The sequence below is a fragment of the Numida meleagris genome, chromosome 7 (assembly GCF_002078875.1).
Source record: "Numida meleagris isolate 19003 breed g44 Domestic line chromosome 7, NumMel1.0, whole genome shotgun sequence".
NCBI lineage: Eukaryota > Metazoa > Chordata > Aves > Galliformes > Numididae > Numida > Numida meleagris.
Genome location: NC_034415.1, coordinates 22,692,192 through 22,715,079, shown reverse-complemented (window position 1 = coordinate 22,715,079; position 22,888 = coordinate 22,692,192). Strand labels below are relative to the sequence as shown.

Here is a 22,888-nt window from a genome sequence, read left to right as displayed (position 1 = left end):
CAGTGAGGGAGGTCCATGCCAAAGGTGGAGGGCTACAGCTCCAATCCCAGTGTTACATTTTTATACTGGTACATGGCTGGTTCATACCATGACATTGTTGACCTTGTTTCCTGGAGACAAGCACAGAAATGCTGCCTGTGTCCAAACATCTTTAGGTATTTATTTTCCCTGAGCATGAAAATTGGAAAGCTCCTCGGTCTAGCCTGTTACTTCATGAACACCACGGGGATCTGCAGCCAAGTGTGGAGGGAAAGCGAGACTGTTTCCTTCTGTCTGTGGTTTTATATAGCATCTACCTGTGAAAACAAGAAGCAAACAAGATGACCCTTGCTTTATCTGCTTATATAAGTCATTTTGCCTGAGGTCTGAGCACTGTGGGATGGCTAATGTAAAACTTCCTCGTGCGTCAAATAGCAGTAATTTACCTCTGGACTGTGTGTTTTTATTATTATTATCTTCAATTATTTCCAAAAATGCTCCTTAATTAAAAACTTACAGATATGAAGCTTGGAAGGAATGTGGCCAGGACGTTCTTGGACTACTACAGGCTGAACTCCTTGGTGGAAAGACCACTGGCAGCAACTCCTAAAACTCGGTAGGTCAGAAAGCATTTTCTTTTGCTTTAGTGGGGCTGCTTTTTTTAATACTTTTCACGACTAAACTTCAGTGCTCCTTCATTATGGCTTTATAATAAGCATGCCAGTCTAACTGTGCTTATTTTATTGAAATTCCATTCGGAAATAAAGCATTTATGATCAGGAAAGATACCTGGTTTATGCCTGAAAAAATATTCAGGGGATTTGGGAGATATCAATATCTTTCCTGAATTCTGTCTGCTGTACACCAATCTCACACCAGTATCTTTAATGGACTTACTCTTCGTTTATCTCCCAAGAGTGAGAGGAGAATCAGACTTGCTTTATTCTGAAAAGTTTTAGTTCTGGAAGTGAAAACTTTTTCACTGCTTCAGGAAATTACTGGCAAGCTCGTGCTGAAGGCAGTATTCTTCATTTCACTTCGGACCTGCGCTGACAGCTGACAAGTTGCTTCTGCAGTTAGGACCAGGTTTCCCCCTCATTGTGAGTCCTTCATCCAGCTTTACAGCCAGTGTAGGCTGTTTATCCAAAAGCATCTCTTTTTTTGGACGTGAAGTAAGGCCACCATTGAGCAAGGCACACAGGTATGAAGAGAGGGTTTGAAATGCCCAAGCTCTATTCCCTGCTTGCTGCTGGCCCTCTTCATGGTGCTGGGCCACTGGTGTCCTTTCAGTGTCTTACCTTGTGTGAGCAGCAGCGGCAATACTACAGAAGTGCTGGTTGAGAACTGCCATTATTTGAACAGGCAAAGCTGGGTGATAATATGAGGAGAGGAGAACAGGAACCAGAGCTCCTGTTGCATGGGAAACACCACGTTCAGAATTTGTCTCTCTTTGGAGAAAGGAGCAGTTCTGTCTCCAAACTCAAAATTTCCATTTAAATGCATTTAGATCAATTGGAAAGTTTGGAATTGTTTGTTTTAATACCACAACCAAGTATAGTTTATATTTGCAATGGAAAATCGAGTTCTAAATGGAATTGTTCCTCTCCAGCAAGGAATGCAGATGACCCTTGAAAATCACTCCCTTCTTTTCTCCTCTTTTTCTCCTTAAAAAAGTACCTGTGGGAACAGTTGCTCATTTGCAAAGGAACACTTTCCTACTGAAGATTTTCCATCGATGCGTAAGATGGATGTTACAATTATCAGCCCAGGCCATAGAGCAATTGCTGGAATACCCTTCAGCAGACTTTAAAATTCCTTTTGGTGCAGCCGTTCTGACAGTTCCTTATGCACGCGGTCTGAGCCAGCCTGACTGCATTAAGCATTTAAAGGCCCTACTTTGGGTCCATCTCCCATTCTGTGTTCGTGATCTCGACACAACAGTTTAGGCTGGCTCAAGGAGGACTGTCAGCGCTGCAGCTCTGAATGCTCTTATCTGCGGAGACCTGCAGGGTTAGCAGAGAAAAGCATCCAGCATCTCCCTTTCCTCTGGAAATTGAATGTATCATTTCTTTCAGATTCCCAGGGGCCACAACCTCCACGACTATTACTGAACCTAATTACCACCTGACAGCAAAGTGCTTTTCCGTAGCGTCATTCAGTTACCTCATCAGAAAGAATGTTTGTTTGGCTTCTTCATTTTAAATTAAAGAACCACTGACAGTGGTAACTGAAGCATTTTAATCTCATCAAATATCCATGTCCATCTCTATAGAGACAGCCATGCCAGCAGGGAAAGATACACATCTATAATCAGGTTGAACAGAGCAGATTTCTCTTCTCCACCCACCAGAATCTAATGGGGTGAGGAATCTTTTGTCTGGGGAGTGCTACCTCACAGTAAAATCCTAAATACAGTAAATGTTCAGCCTAAAGCCAAGAGATGTTTTAGGAATAGATTTTGAAAATTCACGTTGTTAATTTCTCGATAGCTTTCAAATGCTGGTCTTCCCTGTAAGTAGACAAATGCCTTCTATTTGTCTCGTGGGCCTTGGCACCTGACATTTGATCAGAGACTGTGTATGTTATTAAAAGTACATCAATGAAAAGAAATCTTATTTGAAGCTGTCGTGTTAACTGCAAACCTGTGCAAAAGAAAACCTAGCAAACTGCTGGGGAGGAGGAAGAAGATAGCTGTGGCTTTAAATCTGCCTTGGCTGGGCAGTGGCATTAGGAAAGGACTGGAATATGTAAAATGATACTAAATATCTGTGTAATCAGGACTAATTATATGGTATGGTTATTAGATTGAAACAGGACATGTTGTGCCCACAGTTTATGAAAATATATTTAAACATTACCAGATTCCACGTACTCATTGAAAGAAAGCTGCAGAGTTAATAAACATGTAAGAGACAACTAATTGGCTGCTTTGTCCCAGTCTACTACAGGCAGAATGATTTCTGTTTGAGGGAGTTAATGCAGCCAAAATGTGTTATAACGATAGCCCTGGAAATAACAGCAACCTGAATCACTTCCAGAGTACATCTTGACTGAAGGACCTTAAAGAAGGAAATGTTTACCTTGTGATCACCGTGGTGCACAGAAGGAAATTGAGGCATAGAAAGGAAGGGATGGTCCTGAAAATTAATACAAGTACTGCTAGTACCCAGATTCAGGCGCCTTTAGCCCTCTCAGGCTGTCTGACAACAACTATCCTAAAGTATGGACAGTGCTGGCAGTTCAGCAAGAACTGAATTAGGATCACCTGGAGCAAGAGGCAAGAACAGCAGCTCTGGTTACAAAGCAAAGACTGACACTGGGGCCAAGCACTTGTAAAGCTTTTTCCAAGATGGAAAGAGGAATAGCTGTATCTGAATCAGGTGCTTATGTGCCTGTAAGTGAATCCAGCTGTTTGGATATACAGTTGGACCTGTGGTATCCCCAGTGTATCCCACAGCCCTGCTCTTGCAAGGACCCTGTGATCCTAAATGAATGCCTAGTTCAGAAAGATGATGTCCGTTGTTACCAGCATGCTAAGCAATTATTTTCCTGAAGGTGATATATCTGCAGCAAGATAGGAAAGCATCGATGACTCAGCTGGGGAGGGCAGGAAGGTTAGAATATTTTCCTATGCTAATGAATTAAAAGCCTTGCTGAAAATGCTGGACACTTTCTGAGTGATAAACCAGTAGGCCCATGAATTTCTAGAAGAGTGAGACCGATATGCTGCCTACAGAAGCTGCTGGAGAACAGAGAGCTGCCACTTCAGTGTGCTTCAGAAAGGCTTAGGAAAGTCCACCAGCACACAAAGGCATCTCTCTCCAAGGCTGGGTTAAGTGGGGACAGAGCAGGAGAGCACAGCGCACAACGCTGCTGTCTGGTTGGCAATGGAAGTTCATGCCCTTCCTCTCCTCTTCTTGCAGTGCTGTTTTATGCTGCTCAGTGGCTAACAAATTCTGCTCCTGCTGCACTCACTGGAAGGAATTTGAGTGGGATTCCCTGTGACTCTGTCAGAGGCACAAGCATCTTGCTGTGTCTGTCCTGAGCATACTTCTCTGTTTGTGCCAGAGTAAAGGTTAGCACTGGTTGTGTTGAAAGCAAGAAATGTCCTCCTGAAATCTTTGGTATAAAAGGCAAAATTTTTGTAGGAGATGAAGAGAAAGCAGAATGCATCTGTTAAAGAAAAAAAAAAAAACAGAAATCTTGCAGTGCAAAAATTTGCAAACGCAAGTCACCTTGTGCTGCCTTAGGCCTTTGCCCACGCCATCATTGCTCTGTTCTTTCCCTCCTGGCTCATTGACTGTGCAGCAGAGCTGTGCTCCAGCACAGCAGCGTCAGCAAAGTCGCTACTGCCTCTCAAACTGCTGACTCTTTTTTCTGAGAGCTGCTACTCCCATGTTTCTGGTTCTCTGTGTTCACTGAGGTCCAAATTATGGAAATGCTGAGTGCTCATGGATCTGACAAAGGTTAGGGGAGCTGGGCTTTGAACAGACACCTTGTAAGTGCCCTGAAAAATCTCACCTTGCCAGCAGAGTATTCTGCAACTCATTTCTGCACCAGGCAAAACCCAGGCCCTCTGCTCATAGGGGTGTAGGAAAAGAAATCCGTTCCTATGTGGGAAGCTCTCAGTCACCATACTGATACACATGAAGTCCAGGAGAAGAGGAATAGTCCTGTCTAAGAGCAGGGACTTGATGGCATGCAGCAAATAATGCCTGGAGTAACACACTGAACAAAAAAAAGACAGAACAAAATATTGACTGGCCCTTCTTTAATTGCTGCCTGTTTGTTGTGCCCTGAATGAAGCAGCAGTCTTATTGAAGAAAAAGTAGGCTGTGATGAGGTAATTAAAGACTGCATCAGAAGGCATATCCACCAGGAGGTTGAATTAAAATTGCTCTGACAGCCTTTATTCTGGCAATTCCTCCTCTTGCTGCTTCACTTTGCAGCCTTAATGATGATGTATAAGTTCACAGCTGTGTATCCAACCGGATGGATAGGCCCACGGGACTGCCCCGTCATCCTCAGGTGATGGAAAACATCATCTGCATCACAATGGGTGGAGATGGAGAATGTCTTCTCCTGTATGGGAGACACTTCTGTCAGGACAACTCAGTCATTCAAATGCTAAGCCCCATCTGACACTAAAGAGATGTTCAGAGGTTGCGTGAGCCCCCAGGCTCTGACTGATGCCATGCTGGTGATTTGCTGCTTTCTCCCACGTGCTGGGGGGGGGGGGGGGTCCTTCTGTCCCATGGGATCTGGGATGTTCTTCCCAGTCCACTTGTACTGTCTTTCAGAAAAACTCCTCTCTACACTTTTAAGATCTGCCTTCAGGATTTTTGAGGTTTTACCTGCATCTGTCGGCGCTTTCTTTGACCTGGCCATGTCTGAAATGAGAGCTGGGAGTGAAGCCACCTGTCTGCTTTATGTAGATGGCTGCTTCTTGTCATTCTCTTGGGGCCCTGTTTGCTGTCACCGCAGCTCACTTCCCCCAAACTTAAAATGCTGTCTTGTCATCTTTTCCCCCCCACCATTTTCAGTGGGAGAGCAGTCTTAAGGGAAAGAAAAAAAAAAAAAAAAAAAAAGTGCACATCCTAGAAAGAATTATAAATTTTGTTGAGGCAACACTGCTCTAGAAGAAGTTTGATCTGAAATACTCCTGAAGACCTTAGCAGGTCTGGCCATTTCCCTTGCCCACCGAGGATGCACACAGGCTTCTCACCTCCCTGGGCGTCTTGTAACATCAGTACCTCACCCCACTGCAGTCTGAGAGTATTGGCAATGGCTCTTGAATGGTGCTGACACAGCAAAGTAAATTGTTTATCCCCCTTCCTCCAGTGTTGCTCCAGAGGAAGATCAGCAAAACTGGTTACCATTTGTAGAGAAAGGAGGAAATGAAGAGAGAAAAAAGCGAATCAGCTGCAATATCCTCCATCACCAGCCTGGCTCAGAGACAGGACTGCAGCCCCTCCTGGGCGTTTAACCTGGACCTGGCCAATGGGTGCCCCATAGCTGTGTCACTTTTGTAGTCCAAATTTAAGAATCTTCCCTGTGCCCCTGGCAGGGCTGTTTGGGGCTGCAGTGATGCGCAATCCTACCAGCTAGGGCAGAAATGCTTTGGGAGCCTGCAGGACATCTTACCCATTCCCTTCATGTTCAAACAGTGCAAAGCTCATATGAGTGTCTAAAAAAAGCCCTGCTTTATCTTCCCACATTGGCCAGCGCACCTTCAAATGGAAAAAAAAAAATAAATAAAAACCTGCTAAGGAGTCAAACAACTTCAGTCTGAATTCCAGGGCTGTAAATGGGAGCACTACTATGGTTTAAAGGAAAATTATATGTTTTGCCTCAAAAAATAATTTTTATTTTTTCCCCCTTTGCTATTGGTAATTATAATCTGTCAGCTCACTCCCACGCACGTCTACACGCTTTATGCAACTCTTGATACTTGTAGCTGTCATTAAGGAAAGCTTTTCAGGTTTTAAACTGTGACACGTTTGCGTGGGTTCAGTGAAAAGGATCCATTTGCAGGGTTTGGGGAGATTTGCAGTGCTTGGCCAGCTTTCAGCAGAGCACTTGCCAAAACACCCCACTACATCAGTTGCCTCCTCAAGGTCTTGGGAACCAGTGTTGGCTGGAAGGATTTCACCCTGGATTTAAGCATGCATTCTAAAGCACGTGCAAACAGTCAAATACACTTCAGCCTGGGTCCTGCTTTCAGACATCCCTGAACAAAGAGTGTGTAAAAACACACCACTTCAAGGCTGGCCCAGGGAGCCGGCTGGCCCAGGGAGCCAGCGTGCCTGCCCAGCAGGGGAAAGTAATCTGCATTACTGTAGGAAGTAGGCTGGGTCCATGTTAACAATCCCTTTCAAAATGAAGGTGCTGTCAGATGGTTTAATTTAATTTACTCTACCTTAATTTACTTTTGGAAATGAGCTCAATGAATGAATTGAATTATGGCTACTTTAACTCCGAAGGAGCATATCCACATAGGAGCTTACTGTGGTTTGACTAATCACCTTTACAGTTTACACCCTAAATGTATTTGGATTAGCTCTCTTGGGCATCCTCATGTAGGTACCCCTGGAGATGCCCACCTGCTTTTCTCTTCCATCCTTGGGCTTCCTGCTCTGAAGAAGCCAGGGCTTGGTAAGCAGATTTACAGCATCTGTCGTTTTTCCAGCCTCAGCCCTGTCTGGAATCTCCTCCTATTTCTAAGGAGCAGGTTAGAGCACTCCACTGTAGAAACAGAGAGCTGCTATGTGTTGGATGAGTTGAGTTGGGTAATGTCTGGTGTATATAGCATTGAGAGACATGGTTTAGTGGGGTTGTTGGTGGCAGGTGGATGGTTGGACTGGATGATCTTGTAGGTCTTTTCCAACGTAGCTAATTCTACGATTCTATGATTCTATGATAATCCTGATAGCATATTCCTAATTTGAACAAACTCAAGAGACGAAGAGACAATCCTTTTTTTGCTAGCAATGCATTATTCTCCTGCTCCTTAGAAAACAGGAGGACAGAGGACAAGACAAAACCTTCAGTGGCAAAGGGAGAGACATCTGCAAACTCTCCTGAGAGGCAGGCTGTAATATTGTGTCTTGTCTGTAAGCAGCATGGACTGATTCCTGCATTCAGAAAGGTATGGCCTCAGGGTAAGGACTTGATGGGATCGCCAGGTAGCCTTGGTATTATTCTCCATGCACCGAACTAGTGGGGTTTGCATGGCCCAGAAATCATAATCTGCTCTCATAGGTGAGTGGCCACCTCACATATATGAATTTGTGCTCACTTTCTGGAAATAGACTCTGGTGACCACTCAAAAATAAATAAATAAATAAAATCAAGCCTTCGGTAATGGCTGAGGATTTCTGACCTTTGCTCTAACACTGTAAATTTGTTTTTATAGCTTCTAATTGCCTTGCTTTGGAGCGCGCACATTATCTAACTGCCAGGGCACTGACCGTCATTATCTGCTGGGCCATTTAATTTGTGGTTTTTTACATTTGAAACTTGTCAGACATTCCCAGAAAATACTGCGCTCCCCTTGCAGTGTCAAATGTGGGACTGGTTAATTGTGCATCCCTGAGAGTGAAGCGTTTGAAGTAATCAGGCATTGATTGTTTAGCTGCAATGGCAGCCCATCTGCAATGGAAACGCGTCTCCTTCGGATGGAGTGGAGAGTGTAAAAATTAGATCAGCAGACACACGACAGCAACCAGATTTCGTGGTTTCAGGGATCAGAGGTTAGCCATTTTTCAGCCTTGATGATTCATTTTTGATCCCACTCACGTGGCTTGGATAACCTTATTTTCTCCTCCCTTTGCAGTTTAAATACAGAATTCTCTTCTGCTTTGGCCCTCTCTTAGTATGCCAGCTGCAAAGTCACTAACATCTATCACTCTCCACCTCAACGTGCCTCACCGGATGGAAACCAAAGTCAGTAAAATTGTGTGTGAAAGCAGCCCAAATGCCACAGGAGCACAAGTGTGTTTACGGGCTGTGAGCTCACCTGCTCTGCTCTGGGACATTGGTTTGTAAACCTCAGCCCATCTAAAACATCAGCCTGGTTTGGAAGTCTGATAATTCATTTTGAGATGTTTAAGATTTCCTAACAATTAAAAATACCAACGAAATTGTTTTAGAGGTGAACATGTGCGGTACATTTGGTGTAGATGTATATAGGGTTTGAATTCCTAAATATGGGCTGAGAGAGCGAAAGCAAGCAACATCTCCATTTTGTAGAACATGAAAAAAAGCCTCTCTGGAAACACCAAGATGCCAGACCTCCATGTGAATTATGCTCCTGCTGTATTTAGAATGAAGCAATTTTGCTGTTGAAATCAGAGGTTGGCTTTTTTCCCCATGGGTTCCATAACTCAAAATTATGTTGAGATCACGCATGTACTGAAGGTTTTTTTAGCAGTAAAGGTGAATGTATTCAGATTATTCAAGTGGTGATTTTTGGATGTACAATTAGTTGACTGAGAGATGCGGTATAAATTTGGTATTGTAATTGCTATGCCTCTGAGATTTGCAAAACAGTTTGCATGGCTGCAAGATTAACTGTTGTATGTGCAATGAGCACGCAGCAGAGCTGTGATTTGATCACAACTGTCTATCAATTGGCTGTACAGCCAAAAATCACTTTGTCACAAGAATCTGGTGTGAACTGCGTGCTTGATATTTGCGATGCTTCGGCACAACTAATGCTTGGATAGCTGCTAAAAAAGGGCAGTGTATAAAAATCCCACCCGTAAGTGCTGTTGGTTAACCGGGGTTTGCTGTTCTGGTGTTACACAGATGCAGAAATCCTCTTTGCATGTTTCTTACGTTGCTTCCTTCTCTTGCGAAGAGGAGACAGCTTGGTTTGCCTTTCTGGGAAGGTGGTTGCTTCTGTTGGGGTAAGCCCTGCCCGTTCAGTGCTGGGCATGTGCAGGCTGTCAGCAGTAACAGGGGCAGCCCCAGGGCAGGGATGTCTTGACTGACGTGCCTCCCTATGTTTTGCGTGATTCTCTGTTTAGTCCACAGCTGCTGCTGTGTTTGGGTCTCCAGCGTTGTCTAGGAACTTGTCAATGTAATTATACACAGAACCAGAGAAAGCACTTGTTCTCACTTCTGTGTGCCTCTCAGGTCTCCCTCCCAGGGTCCTAATTTATTTATTTTTGTCTCTGTTTTTCTCTTCAAAATATCACTGTGCCGTAGGTTGGTTGAACTCTGGAGGGACAGTAGATGCTAAAGTGGTGGCAGCCATGATGGCACTGGGGAGGGGAGGGCTGGGGCAGGGAAGCTCCCTCAGTCACATGCCCCATTGGTCCCTACATTATTTCTGTTATTTTTTAAATTTTTAAATGCATGATAACAATATAAGAAGTATATGAAGGGTCTCATGGCAGCCGCAGCTCCTCACAGGGAGCAGAGGGGCAATGCTGAGCTCTGCTCTCTGGTGACATAACAGGGCCTGAGGGAACAGCATGGAGCCATGTCAGGGGAGGGTCAGGTGAGGGTTAGGGAGAGGGTCTGCACCAGAGGGTGATGGGCATGGAACAGCTCCCCAGGGCAGTGGGCACAGCCCTTGAAACTGTTCAAGGAGTGTTTGGACAGTGCTCTCAGACACAGGGTTTGGATTTTGGGTGGTCTTGCAAGAAGCCAGGAGTTGGACTCAATAGGCTTTGTTGGTTCCTGCCAACTCAGGATATTCTGTGATTCCGTGATTCTGTGGTGTCACATGGCAGAGATTCCTGCTCCAGCACAGCCTCAGCACAGCGAGGTACAGGGCTGTGGGACCTGCGGCCCTTCACGCTCAGCCTCCCATCATAGCTATATCTCAGGGTACGAGGGTGTTGCTTCCCAGGATTGGCTCTGCCCAGCAGCTAGATGGACAGACAGACAGGCTGAGGCTTCTTGTGCCTGTCATGCTGTGACACACAACCATCAGGAGCCAGAGGGTGGTGGAAGTGCTGGGCTGTGATATGGGGACGTTTAATTAAGGCCTTTAAGCAAAGAGGCTGTGTAAGTAAACAGAATAGAAACATTAAAGAATTAACAGATAATAAAGGCTAGAGATTTACTTTTCCTTAAAGCTGCAAACATCCAGCGTGCATGCTGTAAACACACACCCAGCAGCACTTTGCCTGGGAAGCGCACAGTGAGACCAGAACTGCACAAAGCAGCTCTGCTCCCCTGGACAGGCTGCAGGAAGCCACAAGGCTGGTGCTGCCGTGCCAGGCTGCGATGAGCTCAGTGGTTATCCTGTGAACTCCTGGGGCATCACTGAAAGAGGGCTTTGTATTTTGCATAATTCTGCTCTTGGAGGTCAGCAGTTGAACCCCCACTGCTCTGCTAGGCCTGCAGCCCAAAGGGTGCTGAAAGGGCCAGGCCCCAAATGAGAGTGGCAAGTTTTACATTACCGTTAAATATTTGGAGTTAATGGAAGTGCTGGAATCACTGGCATCACATGCAGTGCGATGGGTAAGAGCCACGTGGGCAGAGCTTGGCCATGGCTGTGAGCCTTCCTCATAGCGGGGGCAATGCAATGGTGAGCAGACCTGGGAACCAGCTGTCCTGGAAGCAGTATCTGCCCCAGAAGGACATATTCACAGTGATATGATGGCTGATAATGGGGAGAAATGATGTGAAATGTTTCAAGAATGCGGTGAGGAGAAAACAGCTGTAAGTACACTGGCCCAAAGGGAAGCAGGGGGGGGCTTTCTCTTGGAGAGCTCAGGGATAGTGCGGAGCCCTTGAAGTCTCCTGGAAGGACTAACCCTGCTCTGGCCAGAGGAGCCGGACACCAGCTCTAATTTCTCTTAACTACCTCTAATTTCTTTTGAGCAGCTAAAGCCTCATCCCTTGCAGATGCACTTCCCTGTGAGACTGCACATGGCATCTCCTCAGAGCTCAGCCACCCAGGCTTTGCTTATCTGCTGCAGGAACACAACAGCATTCATAACACCTGTCCTCTCTCTCTTCTTTTGGCAGGAAGGAAAAGCTGCCAGTTTTTAAATGCACCACCCAGCAGGGCCAGGGGACCAGCCATGCTGACGGCAAGCCAGAGAAGAGGAGCCAGGCACACCTGAAGGACCAGTCTCTCTCTGCACGATGAGAGGAGAGGAGAGGAGAGGAGAGGAGAGAAGGGCTGGATTGGGGGGCAAGGCGGAGGAGTGCAGCTGGAGCTGGAACTGCTGATATTTCTCTTTTTTTTTTTCCCCAGATAAGTATTTCTAAGATAACAAATAGTCCAAAGGGGAACGAGGGAGAAGGAAATTAGCTAGAAATTTTACCATTGATTCTTTTTTATTTATAGACGGTAAATCAATTTCAGGCCTTTTTTTTTTTTTAGCTCTCATCTCTGGGAAAAAAAAAAAAAAAAAAAAAAAAGAGTGTTACTGGCTACATATANAAAAAAAAAAATAAATAAAAACCTGCTAAGGAGTCAAACAACTTCAGTCTGAATTCCAGGGCTGTAAATGGGAGCACTACTATGGTTTAAAGGAAAATTATATGTTTTGCCTCAAAAAATAATTTTTATTTTTTCCCCCTTTGCTATTGGTAATTATAATCTGTCAGCTCACTCCCACGCACGTCTACACGCTTTATGCAACTCTTGATACTTGTAGCTGTCATTAAGGAAAGCTTTTCAGGTTTTAAACTGTGACACGTTTGCGTGGGTTCAGTGAAAAGGATCCATTTGCAGGGTTTGGGGAGATTTGCAGTGCTTGGCCAGCTTTCAGCAGAGCACTTGCCAAAACACCCCACTACATCAGTTGCCTCCTCAAGGTCTTGGGAACCAGTGTTGGCTGGAAGGATTTCACCCTGGATTTAAGCATGCATTCTAAAGCACGTGCAAACAGTCAAATACACTTCAGCCTGGGTCCTGCTTTCAGACATCCCTGAACAAAGAGTGTGTAAAAACACACCACTTCAAGGCTGGCCCAGGGAGCCGGCTGGCCCAGGGAGCCAGCGTGCCTGCCCAGCAGGGGAAAGTAATCTGCATTACTGTAGGAAGTAGGCTGGGTCCATGTTAACAATCCCTTTCAAAATGAAGGTGCTGTCAGATGGTTTAATTTAATTTACTCTACCTTAATTTACTTTTGGAAATGAGCTCAATGAATGAATTGAATTATGGCTACTTTAACTCCGAAGGAGCATATCCACATAGGAGCTTACTGTGGTTTGACTAATCACCTTTACAGTTTACACCCTAAATGTATTTGGATTAGCTCTCTTGGGCATCCTCATGTAGGTACCCCTGGAGATGCCCACCTGCTTTTCTCTTCCATCCTTGGGCTTCCTGCTCTGAAGAAGCCAGGGCTTGGTAAGCAGATTTACAGCATCTGTCGTTTTTCCAGCCTCAGCCCTGTCTGGAATCTCCTCCTATTTCTAAGGAGCAGGTTAGAGCACTCCACTGTAGAAACAGAGAGCTGCTATGTGTTGGATGAGTTGAGTTGGGTAATGTCTGGTGTATATAGCATTGAGAGACATGGTTTAGTGGGGTTGTTGGTGGCAGGTGGATGGTTGGACTGGATGATCTTGTAGGTCTTTTCCAACGTAGCTAATTCTACGATTCTATGATTCTATGATAATCCTGATAGCATATTCCTAATTTGAACAAACTCAAGAGACGAAGAGACAATCCTTTTTTTGCTAGCAATGCATTATTCTCCTGCTCCTTAGAAAACAGGAGGACAGAGGACAAGACAAAACCTTCAGTGGCAAAGGGAGAGACATCTGCAAACTCTCCTGAGAGGCAGGCTGTAATATTGTGTCTTGTCTGTAAGCAGCATGGACTGATTCCTGCATTCAGAAAGGTATGGCCTCAGGGTAAGGACTTGATGGGATCGCCAGGTAGCCTTGGTATTATTCTCCATGCACCGAACTAGTGGGGTTTGCATGGCCCAGAAATCATAATCTGCTCTCATAGGTGAGTGGCCACCTCACATATATGAATTTGTGCTCACTTTCTGGAAATAGACTCTGGTGTCCACTCAAAAATAAATAAATAAATAAAATCAAGCCTTCGGTAATGGCTGAGGATTTCTGACCTTTGCTCTAACACTGTAAATTTGTTTTTATAGCTTCTAATTGCCTTGCTTTGGAGCGCGCACATTATCTAACTGCCAGGGCACTGACCGTCATTATCTGCTGGGCCATTTAATTTGTGGTTTTTTACATTTGAAACTTGTCAGACATTCCCAGAAAATACTGCGCTCCCCTTGCAGTGTCAAATGTGGGACTGGTTAATTGTGCATCCCTGAGAGTGAAGCGTTTGAAGTAATCAGGCATTGATTGTTTAGCTGCAATGGCAGCCCATCTGCAATGGAAACGCGTCTCCTTCGGATGGAGTGGAGAGTGTAAAAATTAGATCAGCAGACACACGACAGCAACCAGATTTTGTGGTTTCAGGGATCAGAGGTTAGCCATTTTTCAGCCTTGATGATTCATTTTTGATCCCACTCACGTGGCTTGGATAACCTTATTTTCTCCTCCCTTTGCAGTTTAAATACAGAATTCTCTTCTGCTTTGGCCCTCTCTTAGTATGCCAGCTGCAAAGTCACTAACATCTATCACTCTCCACCTCAACGTGCCTCACCGGATGGAAACCAAAGTCAGTAAAATTGTGTGTGAAAGCAGCCCAAATGCCACAGGAGCACAAGTGTGTTTACGGGCTGTGAGCTCACCTGCTCTGCTCTGGGACATTGGTTTGTAAACCTCAGCCCATCTAAAACATCAGCCTGGTTTGGAAGTCTGATAATTCATTTTGAGATGTTTAAGATTTCCTAACAGTTAAAAATACCAACGAAATTGTTTTAGAGGTGAACATGTGCAGTACATTTGGTGTAGATGTATATAGGGTTTGAATTCCTAAATATGGGCTGAGAGAGCTAAAGCAAGCAACATCTCCATTTTGTAGAACATGAAAAAAAGCCTCTCTGGAAACACCAAGATGCCAGACCTCCATGTGAATTATGCTCCTGCTGTATTTAGAATGAAGCAATTTTGCTGTTGAAATCAGAGGTTGGCTTTTTTCCCCATGGGTTCCATAACTCAAAATTATGTTGAGATCACGCATGTACTGAAGGTTTTTTTAGCAGTAAAGGTGAATGTATTCAGATTATTCAAGTGGTGATTTTTGGATGTACAATTAGTTGACTGAGAGATGCGGTATAAATTTGGTATTGTAATTGCTATGCCTCTGAGATTTGCAAAACAGTTTGCATGGCTGCAAGATTAACTGTTGTATGTGCAATGAGCACGCAGCAGAGCTGTGATTTGATCACAACTGTCTATCAATTGGCTGTACAGCCAAAAATCACTTTGTCACAAGAATCTGGTGTGAACTGCGTGCTTGATATTTGCGATGCTTCGGCACAACTAATGCTTGGATAGCTGCTAAAAAAGGGCAGTGTATAAAAATCCCACCCGTAAGTGCTGTTGGTTAACCGGGGTTTGCTGTTCTGGTGTTACACAGATGCAGAAATCCTCTTTGCATGTTTCTTACGTTGCTTCCTTCTCTTGCGAAGAGGAGACAGCTTGGTTTGCCTTTCTGGGAAGGTGGTTGCTTCTGTTGGGGTAAGCCCTGCCCGTTCAGTGCTGGGCATGTGCAGGCTGTCAGCAGTAACAGGGGCAGCCCCAGGGCAGGGATGTCTTGACTGACGTGCCTCCCTATGTTTTGCGTGATTCTCTGTTTAGTCCACAGCTGCTGCTGTGTTTGGGTCTCCAGCGTTGTCTAGGAACTTGTCAATGTAATTATACACAGAACCAGAGAAAGCACTTGTTCTCACTTCTGTGTGCCTCTCAGGTCTCCCTCCCAGGGTCCTAATTTATTTATTTTTGTCTCTGTTTTTCTCTTCAAAATATCACTGTGCCGTAGGTTGGTTGAACTGTGGAGAGACAGTAGATGCTAAAGTGGTGGCAGCCATGATGGCACTGGGGAGGGGAGGGCTGGGGCAGGGAAGCTCCCTCAGTCACATGCCCCATTGGTCCCTACATTATTTCTGTTATTTTTTAAATTTTTAAATGCATGATAACAATATAAGAAGTATATGAAGGGTCTCATGGCAGCCGCAGCTCCTCACAGGGAGCAGAGGGGCAATGCTGAGCTCTGCTCTCTGGTGACATAACAGGGCCTGAGGGAACAGCATGGAGCCATGTCAGGGGAGGGTCAGGTGAGGGTTAGGGAGAGGGTCTGCACCAGAGGGTGATGGGCATGGAACAGCTCCCCAGGGCAGTGGGCACAGCCCTTGAAACTGTTCAAGGAGTGTTTGGACAGTGCTCTCAGACACAGGGTTTGGATTTTGGGTGGTCTTGCAAGAAGCCAGGAGTTGGACTCAATAGGCTTTGTTGGTTCCTGCCAACTCAGGATATTCTGTGATTCCGTGATTCTGTGGTGTCACATGGCAGAGATTCCTGCTCCAGCACAGCCTCAGCACAGCGAGGTACAGGGCTGTGGGACCTGCGGCCCTTCACGCTCAGCCTCCCATCATAGCTATATCTCAGGGTACGAGGGTGTTGCTTCCCAGGATTGGCTCTGCCCAGCAGCTAGATGGACAGACAGACAGGCTGAGGCTTCTTGTGCCTGTCATGCTGTGACACACAACCATCAGGAGCCAGAGGGTGGTGGAAGTGCTGGGCTGTGATATGGGGACGTTTAATTAAGGCCTTTAAGCAAAGAGGCTGTGTAAGTAAACAGAATAGAAACATTAAAGAATTAACAGATAATAAAGGCTAGAGATTTACTTTTCCTTAAAGCTGCAAACATCCAGCGTGCATGCTGTAAACACACACCCAGCAGCACTTTGCCTGGGAAGCGCACAGTGAGACCAGAACTGCACAAAGCAGCTCTGCTCCCCTGGACAGGCTGCAGGAAGCCACAAGGCTGGTGCTGCCGTGCCAGGCTGCGATGAGCTCAGTGGTTATCCTGTGAACTCCTGGGGCATCACTGAAAGAGGGCTTTGTATTTTGCATAATTCTGCTCTTGGAGGTCAGCAGTTGAACCCCCACTGCTCTGCTAGGCCTGCAGCCCAAAGGGTGCTGAAAGGGCCAGGCCCCAAATGAGAGTGGCAAGTTTTACATTACCGTTAAATATTTGGAGTTAATGGAAGTGCTGGAATCACTGGCATCACATGCAGTGCGATGGGTAAGAGCCACGTGGGCAGAGCTTGGCCATGGCTGTGAGCCTTCCTCATAGCGGGGGCAATGCAATGGTGAGCAGACCTGGGAACCAGCTGTCCTGGAAGCAGTATCTGCCCCAGAAGGACATATTCACAGTGATATGATGGCTGATAATGGGGAGAAATGATGTGAAATGTTTCAAGAATGCGGTGAGGAGAAAACAGCTGTAAGTACACTGGCCCAAAGGGAAGCAGGGGGGGGCTTTCTCTTGGAGAGCTCAGGGATAGTGCGGAGCCCTTGAAGTCTCCTGGAAGGACTAACCCTGCTCTGGCCAGAGGAGCCGGGCACCAGCTCTAATTTCTCTTAACTACCTCTAATTTCTTTTGAGCAGCTAAAGCCTCATCCCTTGCAGATGCACTTCCCTGTGAGACTGCACATGGCATCTCCTCAGAGCTCAGCCACCCAGGCTTTGCTTATCTGCTGCAGGAACACAACAGCATTCATAACACCTGTCCTCTCTCTCTTCTTTTGGCAGGAAGGAAAAGCTGCCAGTTTTTAAATGCACCACCCAGCAGGGCCAGGGGACCAGCCATGCTGACGGCAAGCCAGAGAAGAGGAGCCAGGCACACCTGAAGGACCAGTCTCTCTCTGCACGATGAGAGGAGAGGAGAGGAGAGGAGAGGAGAGAAGGGCTGGATTGGGGGGCAAGGCGGAGGAGTGCAGCTGGAGCTGGAACTGCTGATATTTCTCTTTTTTTTTTTCCCCAGATAAGTATTTCTAAGATAACAAATAGTCCAAAGGGGAACGAGGGAGAAGGAAATTAGCTAGAAATTTTACCATTGATTCTTTTTTATTTATAGACGGTAAATCAATTTCAGGCCTTTTTTTTTTTTTAGCTCTCATCTCTGGGAAAAAAAAAAAAAGAAAAAAAAAAAGAGAGTGACCCAATAGATTTAGAGAAATCATTTGCAGTGGCTGAAAAGCTATTTGTTAAAATGAGAAAGCCTCCCCTTCCTCTACCAGCCTCTCTCTCTCTCTCTCTTTTAAGGGGTAATCCATACAATGAGCAAACGAGGGAGTCCTGGCTCCCCTGCTCCACCATGTGATGTCTCGCCTTTTAGTGTCAGGCTCAGAAGCTTTTATGCCAATTGCATGTGCTAGCCCAGTTAGCTTGCATTACAAGAGCCTGATAAATAGCTTCTGGGAGTCAGGCAGGTGCTCTTCAGTGTGCCGTTTATCATCCGCTGCATGGTTAGGCTTTTGCTCTTCTATCAGATCAGTTGAGGAAAGTGGTCATATGAGAAATGCTAGTGGTGTCACCTGCCAGGATGCAGGCATGGAACTCACTGCAAGCCCTGTCTAACAGGCAGAAACCATGTTCCTCCAGCAGTAGCTGGCTGGAATCTAGGAAGACTGGACTTCCCAAAAGATTTATGACTGAGGCAGTGTCAGCGAGGAGTAGTGCTGAAAGAGAAGGTGCTGAGACCCAGTGGGTAGGAAGAGAAAGGATGAACCAGACTGAGGTTGAAGGGAGATGTGTGAAACAAGAATGAATGAGCTCCCCTTGGTGTCAGGTGGTCCTGAAGAAGTAGCAGTCCCAGACACTCTCTAGTAAAGGATGTGAGGTTGGTTGCTCCTCTTCTCTAAGCCAGGGCATGAGCCTTATGATCTAGGAACAGGCTCAGCTGGGTAGTCATGCTGGGCTGTATAGAGAAGAAAGCATCCTGAGCAGAAATAAAGAGGTGTGAGAAAAACTGGGAATTATAGGCAATGGACCTTCCAGGCTATTTAAATTTACTGTCCCTTGTGAAAATATTCCCTGTATCTTCAGCAGTGGAGACCAACACTAAACCAAGGTATGATCCTACAAAGAACTACCTGAAAGCAGCCTGAGTTGTGTTTATGTAGCCAGGAAACTAGTAGGCCCTCATGTGCTCATCTGTCTTGGAATACTGTATCCATCTCAATGTCATGATGGGTGTAAGGGAGCTCTGCATAAGGTCCTTTGAGGTCCCTTCCATACAAGTAAACACAAAGCAAGCAGGGTCAAGGTCTGCATTCTGTGTCTCAGGACCTCACACACACTTCGGCAGTCCTATTGCACCACCCAGACAGCCCTCCTTGGAGCTGCTGACACATGGTTTCCATCCAATTAGCATGACTGCAGTCAAAAAGAGTGAGCAGGTACAATTCAGGAGGAAAAAAAAGGGCTTTGCATGCCTCTGAAAAAGGGCAAACTACTCAGGATCTGACAAAACTTGAGCTGATTGTGCATTAGTAAGCTGCTTGCTGAGCTTTCGTTAGTTCATTAGTTAGTTTCTCTCTGAAAAGGGGAACTTGGCTAAAACGAGATACCCCACTGGAAGGAGAATGACTTAAAATACCGAGCAAACGTGATGTTGTCAGTCTTTCAAGGTGAGGGGGTTAAACTGTGAGCATTTTAGGGAGAATAAAATGCCCTCATATGATGAATTCCAAGGCATCCAAAAGGCATAGTGCTGGCTCTCTGTCTCCAGGAGCAGAGTAATGAATAGCTGTGACAGTGTGATAATTAAAATGACCTCTTGGAGATATGGATTAGAAGGTACGCAGAGGGGGGATAAGTTCTCCTTTGAATTAATCTACTGTTAATTTATGACTATCATTGGGTTTTATAGGGTTTTAGTGGAAGACTTTCAAAGTTGGTTTGCTGGGAGGAAAATGTTCCTTTTGCATATTCAATGGGAAAATATTTGCAGAATTCCTTATTATTTATTTTTGAATGGTTCTATTTATATACGTATGCATATATATAATAAGAGAGTTTCAGACATTTGCTTAGCTGCTAAAGGATTTGCTCAAGGAATATGAATAAAGTGATAAAAGCAGCTGTGGAATGTGTGCTTTGTTTCATTTTCACATTCCTTCCTCCCCAAGGGCTCCCAGAGTCACTTTGAAACCAAAAAAGTGGACAAGCTGGTTCTGGGAAGCCCCTGGGCTGCCCTGATATCAGCTGTCAGAGATTCCTGCCATCTGACTTGTAAAAGTCAGCCTTTTAAGTTCAGATTTAATAACTGGATCTTCCTGAAATCACTGTCTCTACTTCTTGTTTTCTGTCACCTGTATCTGCCCCAGAGCCTGCAATTTTCAACTCAGTGCAGACCTAATGTGGATTCCTCATCTCCACCAGAGAGGCATCCTTTCTGCAGAGATATCCCAAGCTTTAGTCGGATAGAAAGGACAGATTGGAGATAGTTACCCATATGGGAAATGATGACATCCCATTTGTCAGCTCCCATGTTGGTAACCTTCTTCCCATCCCCTCCACCTGCCTAGCAATACCATAACATCCAAACATAAGGTTATCTGCCAAGAGCATCTGCTTTGCTCTTCAGTTAGGCAGCATGCCCGTTCTGGAGCCCACCCTCTCCATCCTTGTTCCAGCACATTGTGTTCAGATTCTTTTCTCTCACATTTCACTTCTGTCTCAGTTTGTCTCCTACACCTTCTGGTCCACTAACAGCAGCCCCCACACATCTTTCCACCTCAAGATCCCTATCATGTCCCCTCTGAACCCCACAGGCAGACCAAATCTACAGTGCTTTCTCCAGAGACCCACCTCTGCTTCTCACCAATAAACTGTTTCTTGAAAGCACTCCCTGGCCAGCTGGGGCTCAGAGCTTGAGCCCTTCTGCTGGTTCTCTGCTAGCTCACATGATGAAGGCTTACACTTTGGTGTGGCACTGTGTGTGACCATTTCACACACCATGTCACAAACGCCTGGGGAGACTGTCATGGGAGCTGCTCCCAGTCTCTAGCTCAGTTTCCCCCATGTGAACACTGAGGTCCTTTTCCTCCATCTGAGCAGGCAGATCCCAGTTCGTAGCCTGTTTCTGGCCAGCCAGCTGCTGTGGTTTGAGCCTCTTATTCCTGGAGAAGTGGATCTGTGTCTCAGCCACAAGTGCTGCACATTGTACACTCAACAAGTAATTCCTTCCTGTTCTTGTGTAAGGTCCAAGGGAAAGGAACATCGGGGATTCTGAAAGGTTCAGAAGCCAATCCAGGCCCCAAACCGTGTGTCTGACAGGGCATAAACAAATTTTCTTTTGAGAACAAATGCATATGTTTATGTGAGCCCAAGTGGAGGGCTCTCCTTGTGGGGAGTCCGGAGCCCCACTGCATTGTCCTGCCTGCCCCTGCTCTCTGCCTGGGAGGAGTAGCATGGACTTTACCTTGCTTTGCACAGGACTGGCTCATGAATATTAAAATACTGAAATTAACTTGTTTTCTGTGCATTCTGCTCTCCTGACAAGAAAATCCTGCTAGAAACCCCTGCACAGGCAGTCTAACTGCGTTGAATTGGACCCTCGCTGTGAGGGGATTATATATTCTGATTGGGGCTGAGTTTGCAATTATTTTCTCTGCCACACCAAAGACCTTTACTGCAGAGCTACAAACCAGTTATAGGAACATGAAATGCTTTGACTTCTTCACTAGGGAAACATTAATCCAATCACAGGTTATGTCCATTACAGACTATGGCAATATTGTATACAGGAATTCCCAGGAGAAGATTCTACAAAAATTGGAATCTCTCTATAACCATGTTATGAGATTTACTGGTGTGGATAAAATGGGCAGAGTTAAAATTACCAGGCTGGCTATCTCTAAAAGACAGGTGAAGTCTGCTGGCTATCATTGCTTCATAATATTACAAATGGAAAAGCCCCGAAGTAATTGAATAACACATCTGCAGAAAAAAACCTTGTGAACTGCTATAACCTAAAGATAGACTGCAAGGAAACAATGTGCGTACAGCACCCGCTTAAAAGAAGAAAGATGCTTTCCTTACCTGGTGCAGGAAGATACCGCGAATGTAGATACAGATTCTCTCTGCCTCCTATATAATATATTTGTGTGCTTTATATGTGTATGTATGTCTATCTCTTTTCACATAAAATAAGCTAAAGCAGTTTTCTCTGCAGCCTGAAGCATGGTGCTGGATGGTAACGATTCATAAGCAGAGCTTGCTGCATTGTTTTGTACCGGAGGTTGTTAGAAACATTTGACATGGTTGGCAAAGGAGCTGATTTTTGTCCCCTGCACAGCTCTCTGTCCTTGCAGTGAAAAAGATTTCAAAGCACTTTGCAAGAGCTGATGATGGTTTTCCTTGTATGCTTTAGTATCAGTGTGCTGTGTGCCACAGTGCCAGTGTAACAGCACAGAGCAACTTCATGGGGTCTATGCAAGTCCAGGGCTAGCAGGACAACGTGCGCTGACACAGCTGCTGCACCACAGTCAGATGCAATCTTTCTGTGTAAGCACACCCCATTTAAACCCTTCAGAAGGAGATGATGGCCCACAGCCTGCTGACTTGCTCACTATCTCCATGTAAATGCAACCCGATCGTCTCCAGGCATGGAAGAGCTGGAAGGCTTCCTGGAGCCACAGATCCCAGCACAGCTGGCCATCATCTCCTCTGTTCTCTGGAGGTAAGTGCGTGTTTGTGGTGCACGAGAGGGGACTCAGATCAGCTCAGACATGATGCAACTTGCTGTGGCTCTGCCGGGGCCTAGAGAAGCACCTCTCATTACTCATGTTCTTCCCCATCTGGTAGCTCTGGGTGGAGATCCAAGGGCATCCATGGGAGCCGTGCTGCAGCAGTGTGGCAGTCAGGGGCTGCCATAGCCGGGGACTGTGATTTATTTCCCATTTCATGCACCTCTCAGTGGCAGACTAGCATGCACAGAAGGAGCATACAGTTTTGGGAGAGTGAGTCTGGAGGGGTTTAAATCCTCCTGTGAAAGAAACACGAGGGAGGCTGAGCTCGTGGGCATTGATTGGCAGGGTACATAAAAAACACTTTGAAATCAGAGCCCCTCCCTGGCTTTTTTTCTCATTAAAAAAGCTGTTTGTCATTGAAACATTTTAGATTCACGACATATAAAAATGCTGCTTTTCCAGTAAGGCTTGAACTTCACTGTCTGAAAGCAGTGGGAACAGAAACCATCCAGCTCCAACTTCAGCTGCAGTACCAGTCACCTGGGTATACGAAGGAAGATTTTCTTACCAGCTAGTGTTTGGAAGAACAATGAAGTACTAGAGAAAGTTTTGCCATTGGGGAAGCAGTCTGCAATCCACCACTGCTTACACAAAATTCTACTGTGTATGAGAAGTCCCCTGCTCATTTTGCACCTTTAATGCTGTTACACTTGGTACTTTCAGCCTGAACAGTTGCTGAGGATTTGTATGCATCTTGCTTTGGTGCTAAGTGAAGGTGGGGGATTTTTTTGTTTGTTTCACTCCCTGT

The 22,888-nt window shown here is 45.5% G+C and overlaps 1 protein-coding gene across 1 annotated transcript in view; it reads left to right on the top strand.

Annotated features, from left to right (window-relative positions):
* LOC110402371 (cytosolic carboxypeptidase 6-like) overlaps nt 1-11,838 on the top strand; it is an 865,976-nt gene extending 854,138 nt beyond the window's left edge. The window contains exons 13-14 of the mRNA XM_021404385.1: nt 499-595; nt 11,467-11,838. Coding sequence (XP_021260060.1) covers nt 499-595; nt 11,467-11,590 — 221 coding nt within the window. The 3' untranslated portion in view covers nt 11,591-11,838. The remainder of the gene's footprint in view (nt 1-498; nt 596-11,466) is intronic.